The sequence below is a fragment of the Semicossyphus pulcher genome, unplaced genomic scaffold (genome assembly GCF_022749685.1).
Source record: "Semicossyphus pulcher isolate SPU_LCO1_2020_fin unplaced genomic scaffold, fSemPul1.0.p SCAF_14, whole genome shotgun sequence".
Lineage (NCBI taxonomy): Eukaryota > Metazoa > Chordata > Actinopteri > Labriformes > Labridae > Semicossyphus > Semicossyphus pulcher.
Window position 1 is genome coordinate 1,279,932 of NW_027211648.1, and position 25,069 is coordinate 1,305,000.

Sequence of the window (25,069 nt, forward strand, 5' to 3'; positions counted from 1 at the left end):
GAGTGATGGGAGGAGAGACAGCTGGGAGACGTCTCATCACACACACACACACACACACACACACACACACACACACACACACACACACACACACAGAGGATGTACAAGGTCTGAAGCCAGTGCAGAAGCGACTAAAACCTGCAGGGGGCGACTCCACAGTCTGATTGTATGCAAGTCTGTGAGAAAAGTTTAGTGAGTGATGCTCCCAGTTAGAGTCACACAGACCAGAGAGCAGGGGAGGGTTTAGGGCGGGGCTACCTGTGATTGACAGGTCACTACCACTGCGACCTAAAAGACACCTGATGTCTTTCTGACGTGTTGCTTGTTTTGTTTTTGGTTATTAAAATTCCGTCTTTTCTTTCATGAGCCAAAACCAGCAAATCGAAAACTGTTAGCCGTCCACTTAGCCGCTTCCTGACGCCTTGTGTTGAGTCGACTGACCAATCAGAGGCTCTGTTCCTGATGTGTGCGTCATAGTACAGTGAGATAGTCACTCCCCTGTCTCCTTCTGATGGTTTGATACAGCAGCAGAAACAGTATTGATAATAGTTTAATATAATAGAAGAGTACAACAGCGTAAATGTTATAATGTGTAGATTCTCTTTGCACATGTGGATAACATTAAATGTGCATGTGTCGTTCAGTTTTTACACATTTGATCATCTTCACAGAAGTCGACCGGCAGTGATGTCAGAAGACAAACAGCTCGCTCAGCCAATAGATGGCTTCGTTGGAGCGTTTGTCCCGGTCGCTCACAGGATGTGATAAAGACAAAAGGTATAAAAAGTCGGAAAAATAAAATATAGACTTTTACAAATATAAAATAAATCATCACTTCTGGGCCTCTATACGTGTGTGTTGGTGAGTGTGTGTGCAGACCCCTGTGAGACGCTTCCCTCTGCATCTATTCTGTTGTTTTGCTTTGCACGGGACGTTTTCAGGAGGGGCGCTGTCGTGGTTCCTTGAGCCAATCACAGCGTACAGGTGAGTGTGGGCGTGGTTCAAATAAGCAACTGGGCCCCATTCAGACCGGGGGACATGGCGAGAGAGCGATGCAGAGTTGGCCTTCTTTCTGTTATTGGCCTTCTTTCTCAAACCGGGTAGGACAAGCTAACCAGCGGTTAGCATGCTAGCACAATGGTAACCGTGATGCTGCCGGTGTTAGCTCGGCGGGGTGGGCGTGTTCTCGCACGAGAGAGTGAGAGTGAGCTGCTGGTGACGAAGAGCCCAGCAGGAGGGCCCGGTTTGAATGTGTTATCTTACTTATTGTACCTTTTAAACGTCACGACTTTCACTGCAACAGTTTTGGTCGCAACAATCAGAGAAAACACTGAGAGATCCTGGAGGGACTGAAACTTGTTATTTTACGCACTTGAACAAATGACAAATACTTTCCTTGTTCTCTCTGGTGCAGACTAATGAAAGGAGGATCTCTTTGTGTGTGTGTGTGTGTGTGTGTGTGTGTGTGTGTGTGTGTGCATTGTTCTGTATGTGTAAATCTCACCAGAGCACCAGTCTGTGTGTGTTTGTGTGTTTGTGTGTTTTGAACTCTGCCAGGTTGCTTGTTTTTCCCCCTTTACAACTTCTTTTTTCTCTCCTGCACACAATTCACACACACACACACACACACACACACACACACACACACACACACACACACACACTGGGGTCTCTGGTGGACGCGGCAGTTTGATCAGCGCTGATACGTGTTGACAACGTCTAATCTGAAAAAATTGAAAGAAATGAATTAATATGCAAATTCAGCCTTTATAATATAAATGTCCTTGAAGAGAGGGAGACGAGAGGGAGGGAGGGAGGGAGGGAGGGAGGAGAAGAGGAGGGAAAAGGGAGAGGGAGGATAGCATAAAGGGGAGGAGGAATGGAGGGAAAAGGGGGAAAGAAGGTTGGAGATAAAGAAAAACAAAGTGATGGAAATGTAAAGACACACGAAGAAGGGATAGAGGTGGAGAGGGGAGGAAAAAGAAAAAAGATGACAAAAACAGCAAAGTATAAAGGTGAGGAGAAGAAGAAAACACGGCAGAACGGCAGAAAATGAAAGGATGAGAAATAGAGAGGAAAAGGAGAGGACAAAATAAAGGGAATAAAAACAAATGAACTGGGAGAGAGAGAGAAAAGGAGAAAAGGAAGAGAAAGAGAGCAGAAAAAGAGGGAGCGAAAGAGAGAAGAAACGGGGTGGGATGGAGGAGTGGTGAAAAGAGGAGGATGGTAGGGGTAGAAAGGCAGAGGAAAAGAAGAAGAAGAAGGAAAAGTGTGAAGGGGAGAACGAAGGAGAGAAAACAAGAGTTATGAAAACAGTGATGGAACGAGGGAGGAAAAGAAGGAGGGAACGAATAAGGAAGAAAAGGAAAGAGAGGAAAGAGGACAACAGGAATAGAGAGAGAAAAATGAGGAAGGATGTAGAAGGGGAAGAAGAGTTATGAGGAGATGAAGAAAGGATGAGGAAGAGAGGTGAGAGAGGATGAAGGAAAGGAAACAGAAAAGGAATAGGTGATAAGGAGAGGAGGAATGAGAGGGAAGGAGGAGAGGGAGAAAGAAAAAAGAAGGATGAGGAAAAGAGGAAAAGAGTGATAAAAGAATGAAAGAGGAGGAGGACAGAAGAGTGCAGTAGGAGGAGCAAACAAGGAGGAGAGAGGGGGAATAAGAAAGGGAAGGCGAGAGAGAAAAGGGAAAATAATGAACGGAGGATGAATAGAGAGAAAGAAAGAAGGAACGAGCAAGCAGGAGGTGAAGGAAGGAAAGGAAAGAGGAAAGGAAAGAGGAGAGGAAGCTTCCCAGGAGAAGGTGGTGCTACAATCCTCCCTCTTGTTCCCTCCTTCATCCCTCCATCCCTCCGTCAGTCGGTCCTCCTCTCTCTCGGTCCTCCAGGAAATCAACCTCCGATCTGACGGAGGAATAATGATGATGGAGGGAGAGAGGAAACAGAAGAGAGGGAGGACGGACGGACGACAAGGGAGCAGGACCCTCTCTCCCCTCCTCTCTCTCTTTGTTACTCACTTTGAATTAATGGGATTAGTTTCCCCCCAGAAACACACACTCCAGGCCAGGGCTGTGTGTGTATGTGTGTGTGTGTGCGTGCGTGCATGTGTGTTTGTGTGTGCGCATGTGTGTTTGAATGAAATGAAGGGAAAACAGACGGGAAGAGGAGAGAGGGGAAAGAGAGACAACTGAAGAAGAAGGAAGCAGAGGAAGTGTAAGAAGGAAAGGCCGACTAAGAAGAAGTGGAGAAGAAGGAGGAACTCAAAGAGAAGAAGAAGACGAATCTGAAGAGGAAGAGGAGGAGGAGAAGAAGGAAAATATTGATGGAGGGATAGAAACAGAGTAGCAGGAGAGATAGGTTAAAAAGAAGACGCAAAGGTGGGGTAGTAAGGGGTGAAGAGGAAAGGATGAACAGAGGAGAAGAAGAAAGGGAGGAGGAGGAAAGAAAGAAGAAAAGAAGTAGAAGAATAACAGAGTAGAAGAACAACAGTGAACATAAGAGAAGAGGATAAGAAGGAATGATGAGGAATGAGGAAAATAAGAAGAAAATGAAGAAGAGAAGGAGAAGAAGGAGAAGAAGAAAAAGAAAAAGAAGAGCACAATAAGGAGCTGGAGGAGGAGAGGGTGAGTGGAGGGAACTTGAAGAAGAAAAGATGAAAACAGAAGAACAAGAAGAAGGAGGAGGAGGAGAGCAGAGGGGTATTACTATTATTGAGAAAAAGAAAAAAAAGAGAAGAAGAGGAGGAGGAGGAGGAGGAAGGGGAGCAGAGGGAGTATCAAGTTAAAGAAGACAAACAGAAGAACAAGAAGAAGAGAAGGAGGAACTGAAGGAGGAGGAGGAGGATGAGGAGAGTAGAGAGAACATAAAGAAGAAAAGGAGGATGAAGAAGAAAATGAGTGAAGGAGGAGAATGAGTGGAAGTGGAAAGAAAGAGAAGAGAAGGAGCAGGAGGAGAAGGGGGGAATGGAGGGAACTTGAAAAGAAAAGATAAAAATAGAAGAAGAACAAGAAGGAGGAAAAGGAGGAGGAGGGGAGCAGGGGGAATATCAAGAAGTAAAATACGACGAAAAGAAGAAGAAGGAGGAGGAGGGGGAGGAGGGGGAGCAGAGGGAACGTAAGAAAGAAAAAGAGAAGAAGGGGAGGAGGAGGAGGAGGAGGAGGAGGGGGAGCAGAGGGAACGTACGGAAGAAAAAGAAGAAGAAGAAGAGGAGGTGGAGGAGCATGTGGGGACTCAGAGGTGTTTTCTCATTCTGCTCGTTGAGCGTGCGTTGCCGCGGCGTCTTCGGGGACGACGCTCCTACAAGACAAAGATTAGGGCTACAAAGGCAGCAGGTGTCTGCCGGCTCCGACTCTGGGACCTAATTATCTACGGCACGGAAACTTTCCCTCGTTTGAAGGACAAATGATTAATTAAAAAGAACAACTCACCTACGCCTGTGATCTTTGGACAATACCCAGAGTGCCGAGGGTTTCTCTGCACGTGTGTGTGTGTGTGTAGGTGTGTGTGTGTGTGTTTGTGTGTGTGTGTGTGTGTGTGTGTGAAATCTCGGTGGGACGGTGTATCATTGTCAGACTGTCTAATAGCGCTGCCTGGTTCTGGAGCCCGTTGTGTCCGACTGATAACTAGCTAACGTGACGGCGAGCACGCGGGGCGAGACAAAGGGAGCTACAGCAAGGTCACGGCAACCTCCACGATGAGACGACGAAGCGAAGGAGGAGCGAGGAAGACACAAATATAATTAGCTTAGCAGCAGATAAGACGGACACGTGCAGCACACGAACGAGTCATTTAGCAACTTTAAGAGTCGGAAACTCAAGAAGAAGAGAGAAACGAGAAAATCATCAGGTTGACGATGGAGAAAAGTTTACATGAAACTTATTTCACCAAACAACTACCTGAGCAGTTCTGCATTTTCAAAATAAAAGCCTCAGAGTTCTGCTGGAGTGGTATTTCTCTCCCGTCATCGTGATCGTTAGGAGTAAGGTTTCATAAAACTCAACCTGAGCTTTAATTTGGGCTTTTACTTATTAATCTGCTGATAACTTTTAAGATACATCACTTAATTATTCAGCCTATAACAGGTCAGGAAGTTGTGGAAAACCTTCGTCACATTTTCTGAAAGCTGTATATAGTAAACATGGAGGGGAGTCTGCAGAGGTGCAAGCTGCTGCGCAAACATGAGGCTGTGTGATGTGGAATGATCTTGAAGGACGTCTCAATTCATAAAAGTTATCTTAAGGAGAGAGGAGGTTTGCAAGAGGAGCTATGAGGGTGCACAGGTCTGTCCTTTAAGGAAGCCTTTTAAGCATGATGTCAACAAGAGGCGTGACTCACAGCTGGAATACACATGCCATATTAATGCACAGAAATATAACATGATCATCTTTTCATTATAAAACAATGGACAGACGATGGATTTATATGAATACATTATATACAACTGACGTTGCTTAAAAGCACGGCGATGGTTTCAAGCCTGTTGCCTCGACTCCTCTCTCCACCAGTAAAACCAGAGGGAAACAGGAAACCGATGAAAGTTTGAAGTAATGCCTCGCTAAGGGGCCTGCTAGCTCTGGATGCTAACCCAGCTCACGTTACAGCCTCAATCACCACTGATAACAGAAACCACTGCAAACACGAGCAGCCGTGAAAAGCTGCTCCTTCTCCTGCTTCATGTTCATTTTTCTTCTTGTTAATTTCCTCGGCCTCCTTCTCGTTTTCTTTTCCATCCCTTCCTCACACCTCCTCGTTTTACCCATAATGCAACAGCAGGAGCCGAGGGACATCAGAGAGGTGGCGGGCGAGAGGCAATCATGACAAATGTGGCGTAACTCGCTTGCTTGCACGCTCCCCACACACATATATATAAGAGCAGACATAACCTGAATATACTCCACACACACACACGCACACACGCACACGCACACACACACACACATACACACACACATTCATCACAGATAGAGAGTATTGTCAGTGAAAGTTTAATTGTGTAAACACTCTGTAACTGTCCTGTCATATTCCTGCCTCTGCGGCTCACTATCGCCTCCTCCCTGTAATTGAATTGCTACCGTCAGGGGGGAGGAGGGGGGAGGGAGGGGGAGGAGGTGGGGGAGGAGGCGAGACTTGCCTTATGAATAGAATGTGTTTCCTATCAGGCAGGATTTGACAAATTGTGTCAGGAAGAAAAGCCCAAGTGATAATTTTCTGGTTTACTGAAGGTGGAGGAGGAGGGGGAGGGAAGGAGGGAGGGGGGACAAGAGTGGGAGGAGGCAGAGGAGAGGGGAAAAGAAACAGAGAGGGAGGAGAAGAAGAGAGGTGGGGGGAAAGGAAGAGAACAAGAGGAGGTAGAGGAGGACAGGAACAGGTAGAAGGAAAAGGGAGGGAAGGAGGGGAGGAGGGGAGGAGGGGAGGAAAAGGATGATGAATAAACAAGGAAGGAAAGAGGGAGAGGATGAGGAGGAGTAAGAAGATGAAAAGAGGAGAAGAAAAGAAGGAGGTACTGAAAGGAGAAGAAGGATGAGAGGGAGGGGACAGAAGAAGGAGAGAAAAGAAAGAAAGAGAGAAAAAGGTTGAGGATGAGACACCAAGAAAGAGGAGGAGGAGGAGAAGGATGATGAGCAGGATGCAAGAGGAGAAGAGGAGAAGGAAAAAAGAGGAAGGACACAAATAGAGGAAGTGGAAAAAGGAGGAGGAAAGTAAAAAGGGGAGGCAGGAGAGAAAAAGGAGAAGGTAGAGAGCTGGAGGTGCAGGTAGAGAGAAAGAGGGGAAGGGAGGGGTGAGGGAAAAGGAGGTACAGAGAACAGAATGAATAAGAGACGGAGGAAGAGAAAAAAGGAGGAGGAGGAGGACACGGGTAAAGAAGAGTTGAGGTGTTTTGGAAAGATAAGGAAGGAGAGGAGGAAGAGAGGGAGGCGGGGTGATGAGGAAAAAGAGGGAATAGGAGCAGAGAGGAGAACGAAGGAGAGATGGATGAAGATGAGGAAAATGGAAAGGAGGGAAATTATGAAAAGTGAGTTTGAGGAGCAGAAGGAGCAGAAGAGGAGGATAAGGAACATTTTGGATGAGGAGTAACAACAGTAGATAAGGAAGGAGGAGGAGGAGGAGATGAAGAGGAGGAAGAGGAGGAACATGATGACAAGGATGAAGATTCAGAGAGAGAAGAGATAGAGGAAATAGGAGGACAGGAGGAGGAGGAAGAGGAAGTGCAGTTTAAACATGGTGCAATTCAACAAAATAAAAGACCCGTTTAAAGAAGATGATGCGCGCGCACACACACACACACACACACACACACACACCTTGTTTTCCGCACAGATTTTAAGTAGAGAGGGAGAGAGAGAGAATGTGTGTGTGTGTGTGTGTGTGTGTGTGTGTGTGTGTGTGTTTGAGTGATGGTAGATTTCCTCAAAGCCTTTTCCCACAATGCAAAAGCCTGGGAACCAAAGGTAAAGAAAGGTAAAACTCCTCTTCCTCTCTACTCCTCTCCTCTTTGCTCCTCTCCTCTCCTCTCCTCTCCTCTCCTCTCCTCTTCTCTCCCCTCCCTCCCCTCCATCATCACCCCCCCCCATCCTCCCCCTCTCTGCAGTGAAAAAGACTTTTATTTTGACAGTCTTATCAGGACGATGAGCTCAAATCAAACAGCGCTCTAATAGCCTGGAGACGCCTTGATCCCGGCTTTGTCTTTCTTTCTCTCCTTTTCTCCTCCTGTCTTTCCTCCACAGAGACACCTCCCTCCCTCGCCTCCATCTCATCATCCTCCCCCCTCTCCTCCTCCTCCTCCCTCCTCCTCCTCAATGATCTCCCTGTGACGGGACTCTTAAAGCGTTTCTAAGCTGTCTTTAGCTTCTCCTCTTCCTCTTCGGGGAACTGATCTACCTATCTATGAAGAGAAGACAGAGGGGAGAGAGAAAGGAGGAGCGGAGGAAGAGATAGATAAAGACAAAAAGGAGGGAGGAGGAGAGAAAGAAGAGAGTGGACACGTATATATATATATATAAACCATAATAATAAGGAAAAAAGTAAATAAGTGTTTTAGGTGGTTTAGATATTGGTGTAATTACTATGGAGTCCAAGTGGTGCCAAAACGAGAAAACAAACAATAAATCTGTAAAATAATTATAAAAAAGGTTTTCATACGAATGTAAGTTTAAAATGAGGAAATAAATAGAAGATTAAATTAACAAATACAAAAGGAATAAGTGTGACAATATAAATGTAATATACATTTTAAAATAATTATTATAATAATAATTCTTTAAAGTATTAAAGAATGGAAGAAGTCACACTGATATTGATTTTGTTTCCAAAAACATTAAATATTGATTTAAAGCTGTTTACACACTTTTGTCAGAGACAACGAGAGGAGGGAGGAAGAGGAGGGTTAATTTAGCGTCAATTTGTTTTCTCTGACGCGAAGGACGAGGCTGACAGCTCGTCTTTGTTTTGAATGAGGTCAGAGGTCAAGGCGACTTACACACACACACGCAGTGGAGAGATAATAAGTAATTGTCTGTATCTGCAACCTGCATAATTACCTCCAGAGAGAGAGAGAGAGAGACGGAGGAAGAGAGACGTGATGGGAGAAAGGGTGAAAGAAAGCGTAAAAACACGAGGGAGGTGTAGAGAAGGGAAAAGAGAAACTAAAAGGAAAAAATGAGGATGTGACTTTAAAGGGACACTCCACTGTTTACGTAAATGAAGGTCAGGATGTTGTATAAAGTCTTCTGTGTCGCTGGAGGAGAGCAACAACCCTGATGATGTCATTGTGATGTCATCGGGGTATCTAAGCTCCGGACTGGAGACAGGAAGTCTGCGTTACACATTAAATGTGTTGAGTTTGAAACATGTGGACATTTACCAAGCAGCAGGGCTCTAATGAGACAACACTAGTGAGGTGCATTATGGGAAATGTAGGATCGAGTCAGGATACCTCTGATGCTGACCGACAGTTAGAAAGAACAGCAGCTTCTACAAAGAGATAATGAAATAAAAGATGGAAAAGTGGGAATTTAAAGGCTAAAAACCATAAAAAATAAATAAATAAAATCTAGCTTAAAGAATAAAAATATCGAGCGGGAAATGTATGAAAACATTTAAAAAAGCAATATGACCTAACATTTTAAAGTGAAATATAAAAGATGATAAAATAAACAAAATAAAGAAATAAGAAAAACAAGAAAGTTTGAAGTAATGTGAAGGAAATAAAAAGATAGTAAAAACACTGAAACACACACACACACACACACACACACACACACACACACACAGATTCCCATGTGTAAAAGGAAACATGCAGATAAATCCAGCGCTCGTATTCTCCGACATGTCAGAGCAAACAAAACACAAACAAATATAAACAAACACCACAAACATCACAAATATCAGATTTTCCCGCAGAGAGGGCGAGCGCCTGAACGCAGCGTCCGGCGGCTCCTCCTGTGGCATTTACACTGAAAACATGCGGGTCACAGGACAAACACTGAATGCAACACTCGCTGTTTTTACACAAACAAAATGTGTGTGTGTTTGTGTGTGTGTTTGTCACACACTCGGCTGCAGACACTCTGAAGGAGGAAGAAGCTTTTCAAGCTCCATCACTCTCTCTTCTTCCTTTGTGTCTCAGTCCTTCTGTTTCTTTTAATTCCTCTCTCTCCTAGCCTCTGTGTTCATGTTTGGCCGGACGACAGCGGCGTCCCCGGATAAAAGGCGACCGAACAAGAAAGGGAGCCGGAAAAAACAGAAGAAGAAGAAAAGGATGAAGAACAAGCAGAGAGGAAGAGGAGAACAGAGAGAGGAGTGTGTGGAGTAATTGAATCCAGGCGCTGATAGAGAGAGAGAGAGAGGGACAGATGGATGGACTGAGCAGATTAGCATCGGTAATGAGAGGAAGGCGTGAGGAGGAATAGACGCTGCGGCGGCGGTCGTGTTCATCGAGCTGCTAACTGGTTTCACAAACACGTCTGTGAAGAGCTGCTGCAGCTTCTGATGAACACACACGACGACTTATTGTCTCTGATGAGACGCACACACGTCGAAAACATGCACGAGAAAAACCCTGCGAGGCCAATCAAGACAGCAGAAGAGCTCCAGGCCTGTAGGGGGCGCTCAGGAGAACAGGTTTATTATTGACGGGAGTTTAACCTCAGTTTGGATTTTTGTACCCGTTACAAAGTTGTGTTTTTAGGCAGCAGTCCGTGGTGACGGCCATCAGGGACTCTCCGCTCCGATGAGGCCATGATCTATAAATCCACTGCCTCGTCTTCCTCTCTCTCTCCTGTCAATTATAAAGCTGTTCCACTGAGCGCCCCCTACAGGCCTGGAGCTCTTCTGTTGTGCTGACTGGACAGCGTTTGTGTGTTTTTGACTTTGCATGTTTCTGCATCTTCCTTTTTTATTTGCAGCATTTGTTTTAAACTCAGCTGCAGCAAACATTGCTAATAATGGCTCACAGACGATGCTAATGCTGCTAACAGCCTGTTAGCTGCCCTCTGACTTTTCCTTTGATTAGGTCAAATTCATTTCTTAATTTTTCGTAAAAAAAAAAAAGGCCAAATTCATCTTTAATTCTTTTTAGACGCTATAATTTTGTACATACACTGTTAATTACATCATCAGAAGACTGTTGTAACTTGGGTTTCCTGTAGCTTTCAGAGTTTGGAGGAAACTGTCACAAAGGATGCTAATGGCTAACTAGCTACACACAGAGTTGCATTAAAGGCTAAAAGAAAACTCGAGGTGTGTGAGGTTGCTGTCAGAAACGATACAACCCAGAGCACTGACTTTACATCCTCCACATGAAGCGATCAGAGAGACAAACACGAGCAAACATCTATAAACCATCAGCATACATTAGGACGAAGCGACGCCCGGAGTGCAAAACTTCACAGAGAAACAAAGTCAGCAGCGATCGATCGGAGACTCCCCGGTGCACGCAGGAAGAGGCAGGTGATGAACGGAGCAACGCTGGTGAGGGAGGAGGAAGGAAAGAAAGACGCCTGGAGGAAGAAGAGAAAAGAGGAGGAGGAGGAAAAGGAGATGTAAACAAATGGAAACTCTCAGCCGGACACGTTAGCGGGCGTGGCGTTCGTCAGGTATCGACTACCCTGGAAACTAATGACGAAGACGCCGGAGGAGAAGCATTACTCATCGTCTGGAGCGGAGGATGCTGGGAGTTTAATGTGTAAGAGAAAAATACAAAGTACCTGACAAAGAGTGTTTGCAGCAACGCTGAAGGAGGTGAGGGACTTCACTTAACTCACCTGGAGACTTCACCTGAACCTGCTACTCAGGCTGACAGAGGTGTGACAGCACTCACATCCTTCACTCACGGAGAAGTACAGACACCTGTGTCACAACAGGCTGAAGGTACAAGTGCAGTCTGATCTGTTTACTGCAGGAGGTTACAGAACCCTCCACCTGTCTCTCTGCTCTGCACCTGTCTCTCTGCTCTCCACCCGTCTCTCTGCTCTGCACCTGTCTCTCTGCTCTGCACCTGTCTCTCTGCTCTCCAACCGTCTCTCTGCTCTCCAACCGTCTCTCTGCTCTCCACCCGTCTCTCTTGCTGCTCCCCAGCTTCAGGTGTCCTGTTGAATAAGCTCCACCCATCAGCGGCTCCACGCTGCTTAAAATCAGCACAAAGTTGCTTCATTTCCTCCTGAAGTTCATCAGCCTGAATCGGGCGTTTTACGAAGTTAATAACTTGTGTTACCTCGCCGGCTGCTGCGTCGTGTTATATCAGACAGCTGACCCCATCCTGTTAATTACACTCGCTCTCATAAAGTGTTGAAATTGGAGTTAAAACAGGAGCCGACCTCGGAGCAGAGATCTTCCTTTGAAGCTCCGCGCTGCTTTCAGCACACTCTTGCACTTAAAGAGAGTCATCTTTAAAAGCACATGACGCAATTTGACTAATATCAGTCAAAGTGAGGCGGAGAGGCTCTGAAGGCTGAGTGCTGAAAAATGATCGCTCATAAGTGAAACTCAGAGACGCGCTGAGAGGAGACAAAACTCCCCGCGGCTCTTATTTCCTCTCACTTCAGCGTCTTCAGGGTCACACAGGAACATTTATGTTCCAATGGCTGTTGACTTTGACCTTTGACCTTTACCGGAGGTGACTTTTAATCCAAAACATGAAGGAACAGAAGTTTTTTTTCTTCCTCTTGTTTTACCTTCCTCGTCTGGAGGCACCTTGCAAAGCTTAACTGGTCATTGTGTTTCTTTGTTTTCCACATGAGCAACAGATACTGAAACAAAGGGCTTAGTTTAAACCATCCATAGCGCACATCACAAGTGAGTTAAAAGGTGCATAATCTCTGCACAGACTAAGACGAAAGGCTCTCAGGCATTATATGAAGTCTCTTGAATATTCACAGTGTCGTCCACCCTTCCCTTTAAAAGTCACGAGCACCTGCTTGGCTTTTTGCAGACTGTCTCAGACTTTGTGTTTATCGTAGCCTTGCAAAACATCCTGATTTCGCTTCTTCTCCTCTCCCTCCTTAAACACATTTCTGTCCATGAACGCATCACCAAGAGAATTCCCTCCTGTTGCCGTCGGAGGTTTGCTGATCAGAATCTGGGCTTAGATTCTCTGATGTAAAAGGGATGTTTGAACGCACCAAGAGGGCGTCGTTTCAAAAAGCATCCATCCTCTGAGCTGCATGACCTCACCATGATGACACCTTTGACAGAAAAGTGAGAGTGGAAATTATCGCTGGTTTCTTTTGTTCCTTCTTGTCTGAACTCAAGCTTTGCTGCTGTAATCGTTCCTTTCACCTTCAAGCTTCAACACAGTTTGGACTTTTATTACACGGCAGAGTAAAGGCCATATATGTTGACATTTACAGCAGCGTTCAGAATAAGCACTGAATTTATTAAAACGATCTCAGGATTTCTGTCCTCTCTGCCCAGCGTCTCCAACATGAGCTGGTTTCTGACTTATTTAACGGGTCATTTTAAATGTGGGCTCTATTTTTGTTGGTTTGTTTTTTAGATATTTGAGGTCTAAATGACGAATTGGTACAAAAAGTTTTGCAACTGCATCAGTAGTTCTTGTTGTTTCCACTGACAGGCTCAGATTGTTATTCTAAGTGTGTGACAACATGACAGAAAGGATCCCTACAGAGATAGACCTTTTTGTTACAGAGGAAGATGATTGTTTTAACCACACACAGACGTTACATCACTCTCTGCACACACACCAGACTCCATTCAGAAAAACACTGATTTAACCTCACAGGACACAGGAGCTGCTGCTCTGCTGCTGCATCGATCAATCAGTTTGTTTGTGTTATTGTGTGACTTTGGTGTCCTAAATAGTTAGTTCAGATACAACACAATATTTGTATAACACATAATAACACAAAAAAACCAAAACAATTGAGGAAGCAAAGAAAAGCAGCTCCTGTTCTGCAAGGATCAAGTTTCTGTTTTTGTCTGGTGGCTGTGAAGAGAGAAAATAAAGCAGCTGTTCCTGGTTAAAATAAAACTTCTCACACTTTAACTTGAACTATTTTCAGCACTTTTGAGTCATTTAGACCCAAAATGAGTAAAAAAAAATCGGTCCAACGTTTTAAAAATCCTGTAATTCCCCTTTAAGGACAGAACACTCTCAGGTGGTTTGCCTTTGAACAACCTGCTTACACTTAACTTCATTCACATTCACACCATCAAACAGTAGAAGCTTGTGCCTAATTGAGTATTTATTTCAATTTTCTCTCATCAGAGAGAAAAATTAGGAAGAAAAACAACTAAATTTCAAAGTCCTTCTGGAAGCAGCAGCAGCTCTGCCCTCCAGGAGAACACCATAAGTTCTCCATTATTAGCTCCTCGCAGTCTAATTGTCCGCGGCGTCCCCTTATTTCAACATCATAAGTCTTTGATTATTGTTGCTAATTACGCTATTAGCACAATGGAGGGGAATAATTCGTCATAATCGCTCACATTTATCATAATTACCCAAGTTTACAGTCACCTACGTTTAATGTCATTTAGAGCGGCCATCGGCGAGGCTGCAGCCCAAGGACAAACTCCCTGACTGTGTGTGTGTGTGTGTGCTAGGTGGTGTAGCATGTTTGTATTTGCATTGAAAATGTCACTTGGACTCCAGGACAGAAGGCAAAGGTCAAATCTGGTGGGAGACACACAAACACAGCGATCTCTTGTAGTACACGCTGCAGTCCTCTTTCACCTCTTCGATTCCTTCTTTCATAAAATCACCTTTTTTTAAAGGTTGCTTTGAAATCAATTAAACTGATTTTTGTCCGTGCAGAAGTCGAGTTTGTAGTCTAAAAAACGAGGGAGCACCTTCTCCTCTTCCTCTTTAAAAACACATGATTATCAGGTAACAACATTTTGACAAAGAGCAGAGGAATGATATCCCTGCATACTTAAAGGGATAGTTCAGGTTTCTTGAAGTGGGGTTGTATGAGGTACAGTCAGCATGGCTGCTGTTAGGAGAAGCCGGCCGGAGTTCCCACACAGAAGCTAAACACCTCTGCAGACGGGGTCAGGAGGACCACCTACTTAAAAGAGTCCTGCATACAGTATAAACAAACATTTCAGTCTACGCTGGATTTTAGTTTAATTTTTTATTCACATTGACGTCAGACAGCCCCTTCCCTCGGCACTGTGTCTCACTCTGCACAACGGCCCTGTATACCTACGCCTGCAGCGCGCGGTATCACAACCTGTTGGCAGAGACCGACATGTTCCACGCTCACACTCAGAGAGTAAAGCATCATGCTGACCGAGCTGCTGACCGAGCTGCTGACCGAGCTGCTGACCGAGCTGCTGACCGAGCTGCTGTATCTAACGAGTTCAGGACTTCCTGTTCAGATGGCTCCGCAGCAGCCACCTGCAGCTCCTTTACCTACATTGAACACGGTTCATGGCGTCTGTATTGATGAACAGTAACGTGTTGCTGTGCAGCTGCTGCCTCGTCTGAGTATTTTCTGTGTTTCTGTCTGACCTGCTAAATGATTTCCACTCAGCAGATCCTCTAAACTCCTCACTCACTGAGAGAATTAGTCACAAAAGATTTAGTAAAAGTGCTCAAATTAATTAAATCAGAGTCATGAGTGTGTTCCAGAGGAGAGAAATAAATCCACTCGAGCCAAACAAAGAACTTTTCAGAGGTTGAGGATCACGACTAAAGCAAAATTATCCGTTTGGTTAAGTTTTATTAAACGTCCGCTCGCTCGCCGCCGCTCCGAATGGAATCTTTAGAGTACACAATAGCCAATCAGAGGCCTTTATTATTAGAGTTTTCTAATTAGGCTCCTTAACGAGGACGGCGTGTTTACAATGGGAGCCGGAGCGCTTCAGATAACAGCAGCAGAGGACAGGGCGACGCCGGACCACAAATAAAGCGCTCCTCTCTGCTATCTGTCTGTCACAGAGACGCCGATAACACGGGAACTTCTCAAGGTCCAAGACTCAACTTTTAATTTGTAGACAGGCAGGAAGTTACCGTGCGTGTGTGTGCGCGCATGTGTGTGTGTGATCAGTCAAACAAAGTGTAAAGAGAAGGAGAGAGTGTAAAACATGATGAAGAGCTGTGTGTTCACGTTTTAACACAACAGGGAGCAAAGAGGGAAGGAGGGATGAAGAAGAAAGGATGGGAAAAAAGAAAGGAAGGAAGGATGTTTCAAGAAAAGGTGATGAAGACAGGAAGAAAGTAAGGAAAGAAAGTGAGGAAGGGAGGAAGAAAGGTAGAGCAACAGGGAGGGACTGATGTGTCGAGTAAAGATGATGAAGAAAGGAAGTAAAGGAAAGATTGAGGCTCAAAGTTAAGATGATTAAGAGAGTACATAAAGGAAGGAAGGAAGGAAAGAAGGAAGGAAGAGAGAGAGAAAGGAAAACAAGTAAAGATAATGAAGATAGGAAGTAACGTAGGAAAGGAGGGAAGGAATCGAGGCAAAGGAAGGGAGGACAGAGGTGTTGATTAAGGAAGAAGGGAGGAGAGAAAGAGAACAAAGGAAGGATGGTAGAAGAGCCAGATGATGGAGGGAAAGACAACAAAGAGAGAAACAGAGAGGAAATGACTGTGTGCATGTCCTCGGGGCTGAACTGCAGACAGCAGACAGCACAGCAGGACGAGGTCAAAGGTCACAGCTCTACACACACACACACACACACACACACACACACAAGATGCCTCAGTCTGCCTCGCAGCGATCTGACTGGTCACTCATCATTGCTGTCATCACGTGGAGGAATTTAGACTGAATCAGTTCTTATTTTTACAAACTGACAAAAACACGTCTGGAAGGAGCGGCTCATGAAAGCTTGGGTAGCCATCTTTTTTTAAGGTAGTTTTTTATTATGCCTTTATTGAGAGAGAGGAGAGGATAGAGTTAGAAACAGGGTAAGAGAGAGAGGGGATGACACGGGGCAAAGGGCAGAGGGTGTGCCTCGAACCTGGGGCCACTGCACTGAGGACTGAGCCTCTGCATGTGGACACATTGGATGAGGTGCGTCTGTTAAATATGGAGCTTCTTCTTCTGTTTTAAAACATTTGTGCAGCTGTGTGGTGTCGCTCTCATTCCTCGGTTTTGATCGTTTCGACATGTGACATCCTTAACGACGAGCCTCCTTCACCTGCTGCCGTGGAAACGAGATTGCGGCGGAAAAAATTCAAAACTGCAAAAGTTGTGTTTCTTGGGCGACTATGTAAAATGTACCGCTCACAACGAATGTCAGTAAGAGCAGACACATGTAGGGAGAGAGACCCTGAAAGAGGCGGGGCAGGACACACCGCTGTGTGGAGGTACAGCAGGTGGGAAAACAACTGAGAAGTAAGGTGAGCACATTAAAGTAGTTTCGTGTACAAACAGAAGAATTTAGCATTATTATGATAAAACTTCCTTTACATGGGGTAATGTATTGTTTGCTTAATTTAGACACTACAGGGTACATAAAACAATATGCTAAGTGTCCGTTAAAACAAACCCCAGAAACTACCTCACACAGGGTACTTCAAAACAGACTCTATAGGGTTCCTTAAAAAACCCTTAATGCTACCTTAATTTAGGCACCACACTTTACTTAAAATACAGGCTCTAGGTTACCTTAAAGATACTAAAGGACACATCACGACAGAGGTACCAAAAGGTACCTTGAAACAGACTCCACAGGAAACCTTTAAAGCCCCCCTCCAGGTAAAATCCAGTGTGTAACCTTGTAAACATCTCCACGTGGTGTTCTTCATGTGCTACAGGACACATCAGGGACAACATGAACATCATCTCCACGGCTGGGCCTGTCTGCTGTTAACCTGCAGTGTACCAAGGACAGGCTGAACAACACGTTTTCTGATTGGCAGGTTTGAGACGTCACAAACCTGAGGAGCCAATCCCGCTAAAGGACAGGGTGACGCTATGCATATCATTATGGGTAACCTATGGCAACCACTTTGGTGATGCACGAGCCAGCTGTAACCGTCATCTTCATTCTTGCAAACTCACCAATAACGTTCTGTATTTATCACAAAAACACATCAGACACAATGAATTATTTCAAGCAGAGCATTTAATGTGTCTTCAAACATGACTGCTCTTTAAAACATACGCTAAAGGGTCCCTTACTGGTTCCTTAAAACAGACACGAGTACCTTAAAAGCGATGCTTAAGGACACCTTAAAACAGGTGCTAAAGCGTACCTCATGTGATACACTAAAGGGTACCTTGAAACAGAAGAAGGGGCCCCTTAAGACAAACCCTTGATGGTTCCAGTGGTACTTAAAAAAATTAGCTAAAGGGTACCTTGTGTTTTGGCGTCTGATTAACTGGTCTTACAGGATTATATGTCACTTCCTCACCATGACAGGAAACAAAACACTGACCCGACAGATCCCTAAACGTGGGGCGCACACAGGGTTTTTAGCGTCTCACTGTTTTGATGATTCAATCAAAAGACTCTGGTGTCTGTGAGAGAGTTCAAACACTCAGACAGACGGTAACCTCAGAGAAATGAACAGCCAGTTACCCAGGACACCTGATATAAGCCCCGCCTCCTCTTGGGAGACATTCATACAAATTCATACCACCCCTCCCCCTCCTCCTCCTCCCCCTCCTCCTCCTGCTCCTCCAGACAAATTACCATTAAAGAACACATACATGAATCCTAATCCTCCTCTTCCTCTCTCTGTGGTCACATTATCATCGGGGATCACTCCTTCACATTCACACATGTCCGTCTGAAACGTCTCCCTCCCATCTCTGTCTCTTTCTTTGGACAAATTAACATTGCTAAGCGCTCATGCACATTCAAACACGTCCCTACATCCCCTGCCTCTCTTTCTTCCTCTCCTTTCTTCCATCCATCTCTCTCTGGACAAATTAACAAGGGAGAACAAACACCTTTGTCCTCCCCCCCTCCTCCTTTCTTTGGCTCTTTTTCTCTCTCTCTAGTCAAATTAACTTTGGGAATCACTGAGACGTTCATGTAAACCCCGATCCTGCTTTATTCTTCTTCAATGTCTTCATATCTTTCTATCTTTAGGGCAAATTAGCATCGGGAAACACCCATCTGTGCTTCAGATCTTTTCTTTCTCTCCAGACAAATTGACTCTGACGACCACATATACGTCCTCTCATCCTCTCCGCCATGTGCACACGGAGGCTCGGTTAGAGGTTTGCAGAAAGTCAAAGACAAAAAAAAAAAGAACAAAAACCTCAAATGTGGAGTTCCAATTAATTTAAAGCCCCCACCCTCACCCATCACCAGCACCAATCAGCCAAGAATAAATCCGCGGCAGATCTAATTACCGCGCCGTCTCCGAAGACCCCGGCCGCCGCGAAGCCAATCTTCCCCTCCTTGTTTGAACAGGCTGATGAACTAAGGGACTCGATGGATATCAAGTCATTTTGTTTAATTTATAAATGGATTTTCCCCTAATACTTAAATTATCATCAGCATAAGAGAGAGAGAGAGAGAGAGAGTGGGGGAGGTAAAAAGTCTCCAACATGTGGTGCAGGAGAGGATGGAGAGATAAAGTGGATGGAGGGATAGAAGAAGGCAATGCAAAGAATCCCAATGAGGAATGTGTCCTTTTCCAGTTTACAGCAGTGATGGCTTCACAATGTGGTGCACTAATTGTATTCAAGTTTGCTGCAAGGGATGCTGGGATACCGGGGAACAAGTGGAGGAAAAGGGCATCAAGGTCACAGAGTGGGAGGGGGCTAAAGAAATGGGGTGTGACCACAAACATCTTTTTTCGCTAAAGGTTAAATAAAGATAAATAACAGCTTCAAAACTGTGATTAAATTTAAAACTCACTGCAGAAGCCAGTTAGCTTAGCTTAGCATAAAGACTGGAAACGGGATAAACAGCTAGATAAACAAAAACCAAAAAACATCAACCAGCTCCTGCCATCACTTCATTAGCTTTGAAACTACAGCTAAACCAGTTAGCTTAGCTTAGCATAAAGACTGGAAACAGGGGGAAACAGCTAGCCAAACAAAAACAAGAAAACCACAAACAACTGCTGCCGTTAGAGCATTAGATGTGAAAATACAGCAAGAAGCCAGTTAGCTTAGCTTCACATAAAGACTGGAAACGGGGGGAAATAGCTAGCAAAACACCAACCAAATCCTCCCATCACTGCATTAGCCATGAAACTATAGTTAGCAGCCAGTTAGCTTAGCATAAAGAATGGAAACAGGGGGAAGAGTTCGCCTAACTACAACAACAACACTATAACACCAACCAACTCCTACTATTACTGCATTAGCTGTGAAACTACAGCTAGCTGCCAGTTATCTTAGCTTAGCATAAAGACTGGAAACAGGGGGAAACAGCTAGCCAAACTAAAACAAACAAAAAAACACCAACCGGCTCCTCTCATCACTGCATTAGCTGTAAAATTATAGCTAGCAGCCAGTTAGCTTAGCATAAAGACAGGGAAAACATAGCCAAACAAAAAAGAGAAAAAGCTGACGAACGCGTCTGAATCTCACTAAATAAAGTCTGAGTCACTTCCTGATAACGACTGTTAGCTTAATATTTGTAGACAAATAACTTCATTTTGTGCTCAAAAATAAGACATTTAACACAGACGTCGACAAAGGTATAAGGTGCAGGTCATAGGTCACCTTCTTTCTCTACTCCTGTTCCTCCCTTTACTACCCCTTACTTTTCCCCTCCTCTACCTTATTTAGGAATCTTGATGTCTGGGTAACACAAATTCACCAAAACATTCTCTCATGTCTTGAATATCAATTACTCCGCCCTGCAGGGTATGAAAAAACAAAAACATTTAATTTCCTTGATCCTCACTTCCTTCCCTTGTTTCCTACCTGGTTCCGGCGTCTCTGAGTGCGACGACGACGATGCCGAGGACGCCCCGTCTTCGTTGACGGCTCCCTGGGACAGAGACATCCCTCGGCCCGGGGGAAGCTTCATGCCGAGCTGCTCTGCCATCTCCACGTGATCGCCGGGGTGGATGTAGTCGAAGGAGCTGCTGCCTGTCAGCTCCACCTGCAGACACACAGACAGAGACACAGTGAGCCATCTTCCTTCCTTCCTTCCTGGATGAAATGAAGGTGTTTTAACACTTTTTTACAGACTTTGGGGTCTAAAAAACTCTTAAGTTTTGGAAATTCCTAAAGTAGATTTCTTCGGCCGGCAGCAGGAAACAGGCTGTAATGGCTGCAACAAAGTTCTTGATCGATTACAGTTTGTTTTGTGGACAGACTCATCCAATTCTTCCTCCTACTTTCCCCTTTGCCCTTACTGCTTGTCTGTGTTTTCATCCCCCTTTTCCTCCTCTTCCTCTGTCATAGCCATGCTTATTACGATTTCTCCTCTCTTTTTCTGCTCCTCTAATCTTTACTTTCTTTTCCTCTTTTCCCTCATGTGTCTTTCCCCTTCTCCATCCTTTCTTTCCCGCTCCTCCTCCTCCTCCTCCTCTTGTAATCCGTCCCTCAGCGAATCAGCGTTAGCTTTTCTTTCTTATGGAAATGAATAAATAAGCTTCTTCTTATTAAATAAATACAGAGTCCCTTCACCTTAAAGACTCTCATTAGCGGAGATAGAAGCGGATTTGTCTTCGTTAATTGGGGATGAGACGAGGGAGCGCGCACACACACACACACACACACACACACACACAGACACACACACCATGCAGATTCATGTCAAGGTTATAAACACACACAAACACTTTTACTTTTTGTGTAACGAGCACACACACACTCTCAATTTCCAACGGCATCACGTGATGTTTGTGCTTCACCGTTTAACGAGTGTGTTTTCATTTGTAGCGTATCAAAAACATTGTGCACATTTATTTCTACAAGCTAATCTGGTTATACTGTATGAGTGTGTGTGTTTGTGTGCGTCTGTGCGTGTGTGTGTGTGTGTGTGTTCAGGTTTTTGGGGGTCCACTGGGACTAAAGGGATTACATGGGTGTAATCCCTTTAATAAGAAATCCCTTTAAGGCAATTTAGTCCCCTCATAAAGTCTCATCTGGAGCAGAAAGTGATGATTAAGAAATGAGACTGATCACTGAATAACACACACACACACACACACACACACAGACCCCGGTGCACCATGGGAGTTAGTGTTCATGTTTACACGTTACAGTGCTAATTGGATCTACATTGTTCTTCCTCGAAATAACACGCCGACTTTTAATCAATTAAAACTTGGCACAACTATTTTACATAAAGTCGCTGCTGCAGCTAATTACAGCGAGCGAACAATGCAGAGATGGAATTAGACATTCAGACAGTCACTGCAGCAGCACTTTAAGAGAATTATCATACAGTAGACTGGGGAAAAGCTCATTACTGTGGACTAATATGTACCAGTCCGAAGTGTACAGTCCAATCAAGACGGAGCTAACGGCACATGTTCCAGTTGTTGGCAAAGTGATGGAGGAAGTTTCACTAAGGCGTAAAACCCAATCAATGTGTGCTGTCCTTTAGTTTAAGCACTGAAAGAAGTGTCAATTAAAGTGTAAGAGCTAACTGGAGTTAATGAGTGGAAGTTTCAAACACTGAAAAGAGTAAATATAAGTAAGTTCAGGAGATGGCTTTAGTTGAAACTGTGATCACTGAAAGCACACGAGCTCCCAGACAAAGGGAAATGGGCCACTTGTTAGTTTGGCTTTGGAGCCGTCAGTGGTTAGTTCAGATCCAACACAATATGTGTGCAACACACAATAACACAGACAAACTAAGAGGCAGAGGTAGACCAGCAACTCGTGTGTTCTCCAAGGTAAAACTGGTGTTTTTTCAATGGAGTCTGGTGTGTTTGCAGAGAGCGATGTAACGTCTGTTTGTGGTTAAAAAACAAACATCTTCCTCTTTAACAAAAAGGTCTATCTCTGAGGGGATCCTCTCTGAAACAACTGTTACATCGCTCTCTTCAATGCCACCAGACTCCATTGAAAAAAAACACCAGTTTTACCTTGGAGAACACAGGACTTGCTGGTCATTTTCCTGTGCTCTTGTTAACACAAATATACTGTTGGTTCCAAGCTAACAATTTTAAACACCAATGTAACACAAACAAACTAACTGACTGAGGCAGCGTTACCTCAGCAGCTCCTGTGTTCTGTGAGGTTAAATCACTGTGTTTGTCAATGGAGTCTGGTGTGTGTGCAGAGAGCGATGTAACGTCTGTGTGTGGTTAAAACAATCATCTTCCTCTGTAACAAAAAGGTCTATCTCTGTAGGGATCCTTTCTGTAATGTAAGTGGATGGATTTTTATCACCAGGGGGATTACGTTGCAGCCATTGTTGCCCATGTTGCAGCTGCAGGATGAACACATCTGGAGGTATTACAAAACGTTTTGTACCTTTAAGTTAGTCACATCCACAGATTGCAAAAAATAGGGCCCAGGTTTAACATCTTTATTTAACATAGATATCTACATTTAAGATTAAGTTGATCTGTTGGTGGTGTTTTATGTTAACTTGGCAAATAAAGTGACTCTGACTGAACACAGTCTGAGCAACATGTTGAAGATTTATGGCAACTAGAGAGTTTTAATCAGCCGGAAAACTTGGCAATCACATCCTCCATACATCATGATACCCTTCCTGCCTTTTACACAGAGGTTGGCCAAGTCATTTAATGCCATTATAATGTTTTTCCTTTCTCCAGAATCCTTTGTCTTTGAGGGACATTAAACAGGAAACAGAGGAGACGACTGAGACTCATTCATGTCCTCTGAAATACAGGTAGATGGAAATTAAATATCTGCCAAAAACCGTCCAGTCATCCGTTACTTGTAGTCAACATTTGTCAACAGGTGGTTGGCCAATGTTCAGCCCGAGCCGCTTCAAGTTTTCAAATGTTTCTCATACGTTAAAACTAGTCGCACGCTGCATGAAGAACAGCTGTTTCAGCTGGTCATTTACACTGATGTAAAGCTGTTTTCTGACCAAAGGTGAAGTGAATTTTCCGGGTCATGCGTGAGGGTGACCGCGGGATCTTTCGTTTTTATTTGTTCTCTTAATCACAACCTGCAAATTTTCTTCCTTGGAAAAATCACATCACCTGGAGGAGCATAAAACAGACTTTGCTCTGATTTAATTGCAATTGCAAGTCTGAATTCATGTTTTGCAAGACGAGGAGCAAACAACTTTTAAAATGCTTGTTTTTTGAATGGAGTTTGGTTTGAGCATTTCTGATGCAGAATTTGTGCATTTCCTCATCTTGAATTTGTGTCTTTGCATCTTTGCTTTGACTTTGTAAGTAATCATGCCACGCAAAATAATATTTCTTTGTTTCTAGTATGAACACACCTTTGAAATGATTGTTTCTGAAGGAGACTCAGAGGATCATGTTCTACCACTGCAAAGAGACCTTCGAAACGTGTTCGCTGCAGCCGCGTTACAGAAACAGGAACCTCGTTTGTCTTTTTGTGAAGAGAAAAATCAAGTAAAACAAAAACAACAAAAAATAAAAAACATGGAAACTGAAGCGTTTCATTCCCATTAATCAGCTTCTCAAACTTTAATCAATATGGAAACATTTTAAAGCCACACACACGCACACACACACACACACACGCACACACCTCAGAACAGTCAAAAACCTCAGAGTGACTTTCAAAGTACTAATCAAATAAATTGATGTTGGCTCGCAGGGTTCAGAATTAATTACAGCATTAAACATTAGCTAAGTGGGGTAATATTCCAAGTTTGATAGTGCATAATTACTCTGCTGTTAATGATTCATGGGGCATCGGCCCGCGTTAGAGAGAGGACGGACACGAGAGGGAAGAGTCTGCAGAGTAACTTCATTTATTTCCTCTTTTAATGATGAACGACAGAAACATTTCGGATCATCCTCAAGTCTTCATTTCCTTCACTTACAGGATCTGTTTTCAAACGGTAAATAAACTCTAACGACACTTTTATATCTTATTACAGACTTTCATATGGCCATTAACTTGTTGGCAAATCCATCGAGGCCTGAGGTAAAAAAAAAACATTCAGGATAAGATAAAAGTTTGTTGATAACAAGCAAGAAAAACTGAAGAGTCACAGCAGCACAAAGAAGATCTGGAGTTTAAGTTCAACAGCCTATAAATCTGAAGCAAAGCGGCTAATGCTAACTATGTTGCTAGCATTACTGCTAGTACGTCCTCAGTGCAGCCTTCCGGTGGCTCTGATAGCAACACTGCAGACGGGATTAGCCAAACTAAAGATGCAGTAAAAACACATGGTTCTTATAAATGAGCCTGTAGAACAAGGAAACAGACACAAACCGCAGAGCTGTCGCCATGGTTACTGTAAAAGATTTACTTCACGACAGTGGATCCAGTTGGTTTAGGTTCACTAGTAACTGACAGCTCGCCTAAGTGTTAATTCTGAGTTGCCATGACAGAAAACAGTTTTTGTATTGATTATGATTTTTACTGTAACTACATTTACTGTTAATGTAACCTGTTGTTACTGTCGGGGGGGACCACAGCCCTTCACCCGAGTTACACCCCCCCATCCCCCCCGAGGCACATTATCAGACGCCCTGATGAAGACATGTCTGTCATAACAGTATCAATAAGAGTGTCGTTGTTGACGAAGTCCGGGCGATACCCATCCGTAGGAAAC

At 44.1% G+C, this 25,069-nt stretch overlaps 1 protein-coding gene across 2 annotated transcripts in view; it reads right to left on the minus strand.

Moving 5' to 3' along the window:
* The window catches only part of LOC138591839 (neuronal PAS domain-containing protein 3), a 278,972-nt gene that overhangs the window by 25,572 nt on the left and 228,331 nt on the right, over nt 1–25,069 (minus strand). For both annotated transcript variants that reach the window (XM_069662540.1, XM_069662539.1), the window contains exon 6: nt 20,296–20,476. In XM_069662540.1, coding sequence (XP_069518641.1) covers nt 20,296–20,476 — 181 coding nt within the window. The remainder of the gene's footprint in view (nt 1–20,295; nt 20,477–25,069) is intronic.